The sequence below is a fragment of the Physella acuta genome, unplaced genomic scaffold (genome assembly GCF_028476545.2).
Source record: "Physella acuta isolate Inbredline_101_S28 unplaced genomic scaffold, ASM2847654v3 ptg000292l, whole genome shotgun sequence".
NCBI lineage: Eukaryota > Metazoa > Mollusca > Gastropoda > Physidae > Physella > Physella acuta.
The window spans coordinates 82,325-95,328 of NW_026731811.1; the positions used below are offsets into that span (position 1 = coordinate 82,325).

The window sequence follows — 13,004 nt, forward strand, 5'->3', positions numbered from 1 at the left end:
CATTAGAAAATCCATCTTGACGTACAGAATCTAAAAAAAAAAGAAATCAAAACTAATATTATATTGTGAATCATCAAAATACATATAAACAACAGATCTTAAAATGTAATAAAAGATTAAATTTAAGCAAATACTGGCCAAAATAAATAGATACCTGTTTAGTTTTTCCATAGATATTTTAGTTGATAAAAATTCTAAATGGACGTCTCCATAACTGAATATTCTTTCAGTATAAAACATTTCGAATTTTTTCTAATCTATATATATAATTCTCTTCTGGGAGACATTAGAAAACAAGCTGCAAGCGCGCCGTACAGCCCCCTCTCTTCCTCTCTATCGCTACCACCCCCCCACCCCCCTTTCACATGGTCTGGTGAGCTGTAGTTCACGATAAACGTTTTTGTTTACAATCATAGCGTCGGGTTTGGTGACGGCTATTAGGGGCAGATAATTTAGTTTGAAACGATTTAAACTTAGGGGAGGTAGCTAAGAGGAGGCTGCTTTCACGGGGGGGGGGGGGGGGGGGGAGGGGTTTAGTGTTTTAAAGCAAATATTTTCAGTGGCAGCATTGGTACTGTCGAATTCACAAATTATGAATTACTGAAAAGTAGAAAAAACAACTAAATAGCGGCGTATGATACACCGCGGGTCGGCTCGTTTATTTTATTTCATGAAATGACGCGGTATTCAAAACTGCATTGTATTAATTTGATATCTATTACAACATATAGCCAACATAAGTCTGCACCCAAAAGTATAAAGGCCGTCAATTTAGTCAAAACTAACATTAAACCCACCCAGACATTTTAACCTTAGAAAAAACAAAAGTTTAGATTTAGTTAAAGACAGGATCAGAAAGACTTAATACTTTACGAGTTAGGTGAATAAGGTGCTAGGCAAGAACAAAAAAAAGGGTTTGAAATGGGAAACAGAATTGTTTAAAACTTGAGATTTTCTAATTTTCGCTTTCTTTCATTTTATTTCAAACAACTATTCTATCAATATAATATAAACTCACATCCCTTGTATGTGTATCATATAGGGTTATCAGAATAGTTAATCTATGCTATTACACTGATGTACTCACCGTTTGCCTAATTGACTCCACCCCTCACCCCCCTTATATGTGTATCATATTATCAGTACAGCTAATCTATTCTAACAAACTAATGCATTCACCGTTTGCCTAATTGACTCCACCCCTCACCCCCCTTATATGTGTATCATATTATCAGTACAGTTAATCTATTCTAACAAACTAATGCATTCACCGTTTGCCTAATTGACTCCACCCCACCCACCCCCTTATATGTGTATCATATTATCAGTACAGCTAATCTATTCTAACAAACTAATGCATTCACCGTTTGCCTAATTGACTCCACCCCTCACCCCCCTTATATGTGTATCATATTATCAGTACAGTTAATCTATTCTAACAAACTAATGCATTCACCGTTTGCCTAATTGACTCCACCCCTCACCCCCTTATATGTGTATCATATTATCAGTACAGCTAATCTATTCTAACAATCTAATGCATTCACCGTTTGCCTAATTGACTTCACCCCCACCCCCTCCTTATATGTGTATCATATAGATTTATCAGAACAACTAATCTATTCTATCACACTGATGCACTGACCGTTTGCCTAATTGACTCCACCCCACCCACCCCCTTATATGTGTATCATATTATCAGTACAGCTAATCTATTCTAACAAACAAATACACTCACCGTTCGCCTGGTTGACTTCACCCCACTCCTGCTAGAGAGAAACTGTCAATCCGCTTCACCCTGTCAGCGTGACTAGCTCACACGAGACGAGCCGTCCTTTTATATACAGCCATCACGTGTACTCCCCCCCCCCCCACCGTAACCGTCGCGCATGATGACGTCTGCAGCCAGTGACACGTGACTGGGGTTTTACCTTATATCACGTAGACTATTATTACCTAGCGTGTAATGGATATTATTAATTCCAATCATAATTTCTTCAAATAGTTTTTCTCTCCTTATAATGTTATTACGATTTTCATTCTGCTTCAAAGTACATTTGAATGTAATAAAATGGCAACGTGAATGTGACCAGTGTTTCTTCGAGACTTTTTTTCTAAGGGTGTTGGGGGGGGGGGGGGGTGTGGAGGGTGGTGGTGCAGAGTGGGCACTTGAAATTTTCGGGTGGGGGGCGGACACTGTTAAAAGTATATATTTCCTATATAAATTCCATTTCGTTCCAAAGAGGTGCCTGGAAGAAACTCTGGATTTTCTTTGTCACTGTGGTGAATCTGTGAGACGGCCATTTTGATCATTTCTCTGTACAGATCGGCCTTGCTTTAACTGTTGTGCATGTACACCCCCTCTAAATTCCTTGTGTTACCTGTGCCTTATTTCGTCAGTGATTCCGCTGAACGAATGCCTATTTAGTCCTGTTAGTTATTCTAATTATAATAATATTTTTCTAATCAGAACCTTAATTCTTTTTTATACATTATTGTGAAAGTACTTTCATAGTGTTTAGCGAATGTTGTCATGCTAGAGTTTACATTGTCGTAGGTGCGTTGCGTAGAATATTACATCAGCGATTTAGGTTTTTAAATACAGCCTTCTCGTCGGCCCAGTCCAGAGTTTCTTCTAGGCATCTCTTGGAGGGGGGGGGGGGGGGCTCCGCGTCGTCCGCGAAGTCTACCGCCCCCCGAACGAAATGGCATTTATATAGAACATATATAATTTTAACAGTGCTGTAAATTTCAAGTGCCCCCCCCCCCCCTTCCCTGGAGAAAAAAGTCTGAAAGAAACACTGACCCAGTCTAAAACATGACGCCACCGGCCTTTAATCATCCAGCGCCCGGATAATCTCTGGCTGCCCGGAAAAAAGTTATGGTAAAAGGAGCCGGATTGCCGTTGTGTATGAAGGCTTAGCGTGGCCATGTGAATGTGTTCCCGCAGGGGGAAGTGTCAAGTCTGTAGGGCACTACTGACACGGCATTGTTTAACCCTCTAAATGCCAGTGCACTTCAGTAAAGCCACTGCATTAAAAAAAAACAACGATGAGGTGGAGATTCCATTCTTTCATTGACCTATACCAACACATTGCTTATTCAGTAGCCAAGTTGGTGGGTACTCGAATACATCTCGTTTAGAATAATTTACCAGTGTTATTAACAGTTGACATTTGCGTTTTCTGCCAACATAAAACAACATTTAGCAGGTTTACTTCATCTATTATAGAATGCTAGTAGACTGATGTTGTGTGGACGATAATTTCTTGTTGTAACATTGGAAAGCCACGGGCGGATAAGTCTGAGCCAAGTCACTGGTGAATAAGTGACATCTTATTTTTCGGAAATCCACAGCTAAAAGTTTAAAACTAACATTAAAGAGAAATAAATTTGCATTTCATAAATCACAAACTTGTCAACCACATTTACCAATGAGGATAGCGTTGTCGATGGTAGACCTCACCCGAAAGTCTCGAGTTCGGATCCCGGTTCGAGTATGTAGGACGTCCCTGGGTCCACTCAGCTCTGATGGACACGTAAATGATGTTGGGGAAACTGAGACGGTGAGCATAGCAGAGGCGTAGCGACCATTCCCGGCGCCCGGGGACAAACTTTCAATTTGCCCCCCCCCCCCTCGGGAGCAAATTTTCAATTTGCACCCCCCTCAAACTTTTGATTTGCTCCCCCCCCCCCTCAAACTATTTATAATGCAAAAATGCAGCTAAAATGACATTTTAATTTGTTTTTCCAACCCATTTTGGCGCCTCATAAGGTCGGCGCCCGGGGACATATGTACCCCCCGCCCTTCCCCCTCGCTACGGCTGTGGAGCATAGTTCTGACCGCTCTATCCCTCTGTATGCTGAGGTTATTAACACAACATATGCCCTGTGTGTCTTGCACGGTTAAAAAATGAAGCTGGTAATATTTGCCATGGTCAACCAAATGTTTTAATCAGCAAATCTTCTATTATTTGTTTGAGAAAACACCCCGCATGTTTTATTGTTTGACATCGTCGTGCATGTACAGCAGCAACGGAGCGCCCCCCACTCTCTCCTGTATCTTTACATATTAATTTACTGCTCTTTATCCTTGTTGTTGGATATAGTGTTGTGGTCGATTGATGAGGGCGCTCGAATGCTAGCCGGAAGGTCGCCCAGCTCTGATGGGTACCTGACTCATGGTAGGGAAAGTAAAGGCTGCTGGGCTTAATGCTGACCACATTATCCCTTCATATGCCTAGGTCAAGAAAGATATATGAACTCGACTTCATTTGCCCAATGGATCGCTAGTTTTAATACTTTGTAAAAAAAAATTACATTTAGCTAATGTAAATTGTAATATTACAGATTTAAAAAAAATTAGACTTTTTGTACTAGTAAAACATTTTAATAAATGAAAGCAGGCTACATGTAAAAATGAAATAGGCCATATTGCTAATGTGAATCTGTATCCGTCCTCTACAAGCCGATTTTGATAATTGTAATACTAACGCGAACACGGCGAGGAAAACAGTGCTGTAAGTTACATGTCTGGGATTTTTAAAAATGTTTTTTAAATAAAAAAAAAACAATTAAAAAAATAGCTTTCAGTACATACAGCTTCTATAAATAGTTATAAAGTATAAGAACCCAAAATATAGTTTTCTGGGTAACTCTTTAATATAGATCTAGATTCTAGATCTAAATATTCTACTTAGATGGAGAAATTGTAAAAGGCTCCTTTTCATAAATACTTCCAAAATCAAGAGTCGTGACTACAAGATAACTACTCCTTTACATATTTGGCCCACTCATATTTGGTTTACACTTTTTAAAAACCATGGTTGGTAAAGGGTTGTACCTAACTCAAAATATTTTTATATTGAATAGTAGAGTAGCAGAGCTTAGTTATTTTGTTTTGTTTTTGTTATAGTAGACCGGTTGAGATTGACTTAATCAAGAAGTACATCAGAGCTTTATCTCTTTATTTTAGCTTACGGCAGTGGGTGTGCTTGGTTTTAATAGGCCTTGCTTGGGTTTAGCAGTTTAGTCTAGTCTAAATTTACGTAACATACAAACTTTTAATTTTTTTTTTACATCATAGGCTATTCATAGGACACAGCAGGACACAGCATCATCATGATGATCATGATCATGATGACAACTTCTTGAATGTCTTCTCTACTCTAGAGTCTAGAGTAGGTACTAGGATTACGCTCGCGCCGCGGCGTCCGAGGCATCATTTTTCTCCCGTTACCAGGCTGTTGCGTTTTCGGCGATGGCGCGAGTGACGATGTTCGAAAATTTGCTTAATTTGCCGCTTCCGTGTGATCATTTTTCTTTTGATGATTGTTTTAAGGAGAAAAATGGATATCAAGCTTGTTTGTTTTTTTTTTGTTTTTTTTTCTGGACCCAAAAAAGAGGAGTTATTCTTTGAAAATAAGGTAAGTTTATTTTATTCATTACAAAAAAACTATTGAAGACACGCGCACTTTATGTAGAGACTCAAACAAAGGGACCATTTCTACGTATTATCTTTATTAATTTAGAGTTCTAAGTTGCTCCCATTGTTAATGGTTCACTCCCCAAAAAGGTATGTACTTCGCCATTTCTGATGGTTACGGCTCAAAACGAAAGAAAAGCCGGAAGTACCGTGAGAGGCCTAGCCCGATCACGCTAACAACACTACCGACTTATTAAATATGACTTTCAATTTACACTGTATTCAGTTATTTTTTTATTATTTAGATCTAGTATAGACTTTGTTTGATTAATATCACTATATTATATCGTTTGAATTGACAGTTCTAGAAAATAATAGCACATTCCCCATTGACTCTTTATTTAGGCCTATATATTTTATTATTTGAAATGCTGTCATATACGCATACATTTAGCGGTCGGTTTTAAGGTTGAGACCGAGAGGGCATAACGTTTTGGATGATGTGTTGCACATAGGAGATGGGTGTTGGGAGGGGGGGGGGGGGTTGAGTAAGTACGGTGGCCTCCAGTTCCGTGACGTCATGTAGATCTATTGTATGGATGGCCCACTACTAATTACTAAAGCAACACGCGAAACTGACATTATTATTGTTGGTTATGGTTTTTTTTCCCCAAATTAACTGCGTTCACCGGGAATCTGTCCTCAGTCCTCTGACGTCACTGAACGACGCGTTGACCCGAGGTTGACATTGTTCTACGTGAGCATCGAGGGTTGGGGTTAAGAAAGGTGACGTAGTGTACCAATGAGGATAGGGGGAGGGTTAATGACGTCACTTATGGAAGATCGTTTACCATAGTTTATAATGAAGGATTTAAAACAGTATTCCAAGTTTTCAACGCTCTGTTCTGATTATAAACGCAGTAGTCCTGTTTATTTGAATTCTTCTAAGATTAATGTTGTGGACTTTTTACATCTTGAATACTAACAAAAATAGGTTTTATTTTTATCTACGGCGTTTATTTTGAGCCATTTTGACGAGAGCTAGATTCTAGAACTGTATAGCCGTGAGCATTAATGACGGGAGTCATTGTCATGCACAGATTGCCGTGAGCATTAATGACGGGAGTCATTGTCACGCACATATTAACGTGAGCATTAATGACGGGAGTCATTGTCAAGCACATATTGCCGTGAGCATTAATGACGGGAGTCATTGTCACGCACATATTGCCGTGAGCATTAATGACGGGAGTTATTGTCAAGCACATATTGCCGTGAGCATTAATGACGGGAGTCATTGTCACGCACATATTGACGTGAGCATTAATGACGGGAGTTATTGTCACGCACAGATTGCCGTGAGCATTAATGACGGGAGTTATTGTCAAGCACATATTGACGTGAGCATTAATGACGGGAGTTATTGTCAAGCACATATTGACGTGAGCATTAATGACGGGAGTTATTGTCACGCACAATAAGTCATTAATGATGTCAAGGGGTTTGTCGGGAATTTTAATAAGTCGATCTTAATGACCGTATGTCTACAGTGGTTGGTCAGTTTACTAATTAGTTATGTTTCATTTATTTTAATGACATGTTACTAAAGTAATGTTCATTATTCCAGATAGAAACTGCAATTCTACAGCATAGGCAAAGGAAGAACAATGTAATATTAAACAGTGATGGAAATTAAATTTCTTTGATGGAAATAAATAACTTGTTCATCTTTAATTTTCTAAAACAAATTACAATAGTTTAAAATATGGTTTCATATATTAAAAAAAAATTAGAATTCACATATAACCATTTATAAAACTTACCAATATCAATATTTATATAATATTAACAGACACACTTACAGAACTTCATTCTGATCAGTTTTCAGCTTGATATTTTAAATAGTTTGAGTTAATTTTGAGTTGTGTGAAAAGTTTCGGTGTTAAAAATATAGAGGGGTACATTCTTCCACCCCCTATTTTAGGCAAACATATATAACTAAAACATACAATTTGATTGTATCTATTTAGGTTTAGGGTTAACTACAATCAGGCCAATTTTGAGACATAAATACTTAAAAGTTCAAATTTGGCATCATTTTCCATTTTACACTAACCAGATTTCGGTTTTTGTAAAAATGCATAATTTATCAACTCATTTGCTCTTTGAACAAAAAACTTTCAAATTATGATCAATATTTTGATGGTATTAATGATCACATCCATAGCCACACATTCTGAGCAATTTTCAGCTTGATATTTCAAATAGTTTAACTTTAAACTGTGATTGTATGAAAGCACTGTGAATGCAAAAATAAGGGGGTCCCCTCCTCCCCTCCAGTTTTTTTTAGAATTCTACCTATGAAGTTCTCTTTTTATTTTTTATTATGTTAACATATATGATAACTTAAGTTACTACAAAGTTATAACAAATTTGATCACACGGTTTACAGGCTATGACAATTTTAGTAAACGCTTTAAAAAATTCTAACACAGAAATTGAAAAAAATCCTATGTTAAAAAAAACGCTTTTTTTAATACGAAAAAAAATCATAACTATTTAACCGTTTGAGCTACATCAAAAATGAAAACTGTTCTGTTATTGTAATTTTCTGCTCCTTTCAACTGTAGTAGTTGTTTCCCCAAAAACCCAATTTTGAAAATTTATCCTAGTACCTAGTCTAGAGTCTCTAGAGATCTAGATTCTAGATTAGATCTAGTCTAGATCTACTCAACTAGATCTAGATATCTAGATCTACTTCTAGATCTACATCTAGAATCTATCTAGAATCTAGAGTCTAGATTAGTTATAGAAAATAGTCAAATAGTATAGCATTCGATCTCTATATTTTTTTAGTTACCAATTTTACCAGCTACTGCTGCTACACACTGTTGACACTGTGTAACTTACTGTAACACAGTGCTAGGCTAGAGATTAGGGTAATCTATCGTTTTAGGTACAGCGGCTAGTAATCTACAAAAAAGTTAACTCATTGTCAAGGCTTTAATAGAAGTAGGCCTATATTCAATATTGTGATATATTTGTGTCAAATATTTATAATTATAGATAAATGAATAATAAACCTAAATCAATGGCTAAATATATCAATATTCAATATAGGCAAGAAATTATCTTTAAACAGCAGTGTTTGCGAGCAGGATTTGCTATATAAAAAGCGGCCATCTGTAAGTTAGAGTGGCTTCCCCTGAATCTTGCGCTATAAGTTTACTATAAAAAAAAATAAACAAGATGGCTGCTATAGTAAATGAGCATGGTTGCATCTGTTGTAAACATCGCTAGTCTTCATTTATTACTGAAAAGTTTTAATTCAATTGTTTAAAAACAGGTACATAAATGAAACAAGGGAACATTTTTGTATTTTTCAAAACATAAATCCTCCTCAAAATGTGAAATAATTATTAAAATTTAAGGAGTAACCTGTTTTTCACATTACTAGTCGCGGGCGATTTTACGTACTTAAAACGATATATTACAGAGATTAGTTTGGTAGAGATTTAGGCTATTATTTATTTAAGTCTTAAGTTATGAGTTTCTAATTTAGTTTCTATCTGTCTAAAGTCTAAAACAATTCTAAATTATAAAATTATTAGATTCTTATCCTAATCACTCATACATACTGAGTCAGTAATCTTTATTATCCTGACCTATGAGTCGCAACATCTAAATAGCGGCGCATGCTATGCAGCGGTTTGGCTAGTAAATTATAGTAGGCCTAATGTACTCATTACAGTTCTAATCCTATTGAACTACAGTCTAAAGTCAAGCATACTAATTTTACTTTAGTAATAGCCTTTTTCTTTTTTTTTATGACCATTAGGCCCTACATTCCTTAATTACATTTAAAATTTAAAGGTGGAAAAAAAAAGCAATAAAAGCTTTAGAATTGTTTGTGTGAATTTTAATTAGATCTTTAACAAAAAATACAACACAGATTTCAAGTGAGGATCAGAGATAGAGTAGCAAAGCTTACAAAAAGTACACACAATTGAAATATATACAGTGTTTCTTCCAGAGTTTTTTTTCCCGGGGGGGGGGGGCACTTGAAATTTTCGGGGGGGGGGGGGGGGGCGGTAGACTTTCTTCGGGGGAGCGGACACTGTTAAAAGTATATATTTTCTATATAAATTATATAAATTTCATTTCGTTCGGGGGGGGGGGGGGTAAATTTTTTTCGGGGGGGGGGGGGGGGGCTTGCCCCCCCCCCCCCCCCCCCCCCCCCCCCCGAAGAGATGCCTGGAAGAAACTCTTAATATATGTCCTGATGACACACTAAAATACTTTTTTTTTAGTTAGGCCTATAAGTAGGCCCTATAAATTATTATTAAAGTTGAATATTTGCTATATCTAGGCAATAACGGTATGGAAGCCTGAACTAAAAGACACCATGGACTCCATGAACAAAATTTATGGTCTCTCATTTGCCTTCCGCCTTGTTCTTATGCTGTATGGAGCATGGCAAGATGCAAATATGGCTGTACAGTTTACTGATGTTGACTACCATGTGTTTACAGATGCTGCCAAGTTTGTTTCTCAAGTGAGTTTAATTTCTTCATGTAAACATATTTTTTTTTAACAATTTATATATATATATATATTTTTAAAGCTGGTCATCTATCATACATGGTAGATCTTTGACACAGGAGAAACTCATTGTTTTTAAAAAATATATTTGGAGAAATTTGCTTCGTATTTCTCATATTATTGATGTCTTGATATTTTAAATATTTTAATGCTTTTTAATGGTTAAGGTGAATTTATTTCAAGAAGTTAAAAAGTAAATTACTTTTCCTGTACCTTGTTAAACAAAAACAATTCTTCTCGCAAATATTGAACTTTGGCTTGAGCTGTTGGATTATTGAGAAACTTTGGTAGGGAGTAATTTGATACTGATTCCTGTGGAAGCGTAGAAAGCCTTAGATAAAGAGGTTTTCCAATTGTACAATTATTTTAAAAAAAAAAGATTGTTTGAAAATATCTGTTATGAATAGATGCTAAAATTTGTCTGTTTTAATTTCAGGGTGAATCTCCATATAAAAGAGCAACTTACAGATACACACCATTGCTTTCATGGGCTCTAACTCTAAATGTATGGATATCACCATTTTTTGGCAAATTCTTATTCATCATTTTTGATATTCTAGTTGGAAAATCAATATACAACCTTGTCCGACATAATGGATTTGATCATTGGACAGCAAGAAACTGCGCTCTGGTATGGCTGGTCAACCCACTTTCTGCGACCGTATCAAGCAGAGGAAATGCTGAATCTATAATGGCATTTCTGGTTCTCACTTCATTGACGTTACTTGTGCAAGGCAAGCTATTCTCAGCTGCTGTGATGTACGCGGTAGCCGTACATTTTAAAATCTACCCTGTGACATATGCCCTGCCTATTTACCTGTACTTGGGCAGTGAGGATGTGAAGGGTGCAGACAGGTGGAGCTCATGGTTGGGAAGTCTTTTACCAAACAAAGATAGGCTACTCTTTATCTTCACTTCAGTTGCTGTTCTTGTTTCCTTATCCTGTTTCTTTTATTGGATGTAAGTAAGGATAATAATCAACAGCAGTCTTTTCTCTTTTAACAACTTAATTTGTTTAATAATAATGGGTTACAGTTGTGCCAGTTAAATCCAACACTACACACTACAAACATTAATCTTTTAACTGCTTTAGAAAGCTGGATTAATGGAATATTGATACCATGTACCTTCACTATAGCTGGAGACATGAATTGGGTCTTAATAGTACTTTATTTTTGTTATAAAGTGTATCAAAGTGTTGTTGCTTTTTTTACTTTAGCCTAATCATACTAAAGTTATTTTTATTCTTTATATCAACACCAGGTATGGATGGGTGTTCTTGTATGAAACCTACCTTTACCACATTGTTCGTGGTGACATCAGGCACAACTTCTCCCCTTACTTTTACCTCCTGTACCTGACCTCTGACCCTGTGAATGGTGTCCCATTGTGTTTACGCCTGCTTGTCTTCATTCCCCAACTGGTGCTGGTGGTGGCAGTTGCCCTGCGGTGCCATCATGACCAGCCCTTGGCCTGGTTCCTCTGTACATTTATCTTTGTCATGGCCAACAAGGTCTGCACCTCCCAGGTAAGTCTTTACCCAGTTGTTGTCTTCAATTTTTAAAGTAAATTTCAATCAAGTTGGAAATAAAAAAATAATATAGGTTAAAATATATAGTGGCATGATGCAGCCTACATGACCAGAAATAGTCTAATATTAAACTTCAAGGAATGGAATTTGTATCTTCAATAGTTGAGCAGACTCAGCTTAAGTGGGTACCTGACATTATAGTTTCATAGCATAAGTCAACTTAGTACTTTGTTGGCTACAAAGTTACCTCATCATGTTTATATAGACAAGTAGACCCCAAATCTTCCAACTTTTTAACCAGTCTTTTATTTATTTATATTTTTTTTAATTCTGATAAACTACACATTAGTATTCTATACACACTATAGCTTGGTTTCCTGTCTACCATAGACTGTAATGTTCATAATACAATTTTCTAAAAAAAATCAATAAATCTTTTTTAACTACAATTTTTTTTTACCCATACTCAGCTTATTATTCTTTGCTTAAAAAAAGTGTGTGCAGATTTGATCCATTCCAATGTTTTCTACCATGTGACCAGTATTTCCTGTGGTATCTGAGTCTACTGCCAATAATTCTACCCCATCTTAAGATGACTGTCCTCAAATCCCTCCAGCTTCTGTTGCTGTGGTTTGGTGCACAAGTAAGATCACCTTAGTATTTACCCACTGTGTCAGGTTGCTTTCTAATTTTTTTTAACTTTAAGTAATTAATTATTAGTATGTGATGAGAATATTGTTTGTATAAATGTTTCAATTCATTGTGGATTAGATAAGCAAAGCTATAAGTTTCATTGATGGTATTTTTTCACTTTTCCATTGTTGATAAATATACTTACACCAGATTAAAGTTATTAAAATAATTATTTTTGTGCGTAATTTAGATTTTATATTTTTTTTTATTTTCAGGGTCTTTGGCTTCTCTCAGCTTACTATCTGGAGTTTAATGGTAGCAACACCTTCATTTATATCTGGGCAGCTGGCCTGCTTTTCTTTTGTGTTAATTCTTACATAACATATTGTTTGCTAACGAGCTATGAGATGAAGGCAAAGTCAAAATGAACATGCTAGAAGGCTTGATCTATAAAGGGAGACAACACATGATGATCATTCCAGTCTTTGTATCTAAATGTCAGGGACAACTGCTTTTTGAATGGCCCAGGGCAAACCCAGTCAGAGCAGATACAAATATTTGTTGAAAGCCCTTTCTAACTGAACTCACTGCAAGCAGCTACTTGTAAGAGTTGTGTGAAGTGTGCTGGCCACACAACCACCAGATGTTAACAGTTACTGTGTAGTATCTAAGTTCCAAAAGTTTTTAAACTGCTGATTATTTATTACATATTACAAACACTCTGATAGGCATGAAATAAACTGATACCCTGTTGAATTTTATAATTTCTCAAGTAAAGATCCCTTACAAAAAAAGCTGATTCTTTTAATTATA

At 36.4% G+C, this 13,004-nt stretch overlaps 1 protein-coding gene across 1 annotated transcript; it reads left to right on the plus strand.

The window, feature by feature from the left end:
• Positions 1–9,811: 9,811 nt before the first annotated feature.
• Positions 9,812–12,931, plus strand: LOC131939764 (GPI mannosyltransferase 1). Its single transcript, XM_059298252.1, has 5 exons — positions 9,812–9,980; positions 10,464–10,987; positions 11,291–11,555; positions 12,100–12,201; positions 12,467–12,931. The coding sequence occupies exons 1-5, from the start codon at positions 9,831–9,833 to the stop codon at positions 12,617–12,619; spliced, it is 1,194 nt and encodes a 397-aa protein (XP_059154235.1). The 5' UTR covers positions 9,812–9,830; the 3' UTR covers positions 12,620–12,931.
• The last annotated feature ends 73 nt before the right edge of the window (positions 12,932–13,004 follow it).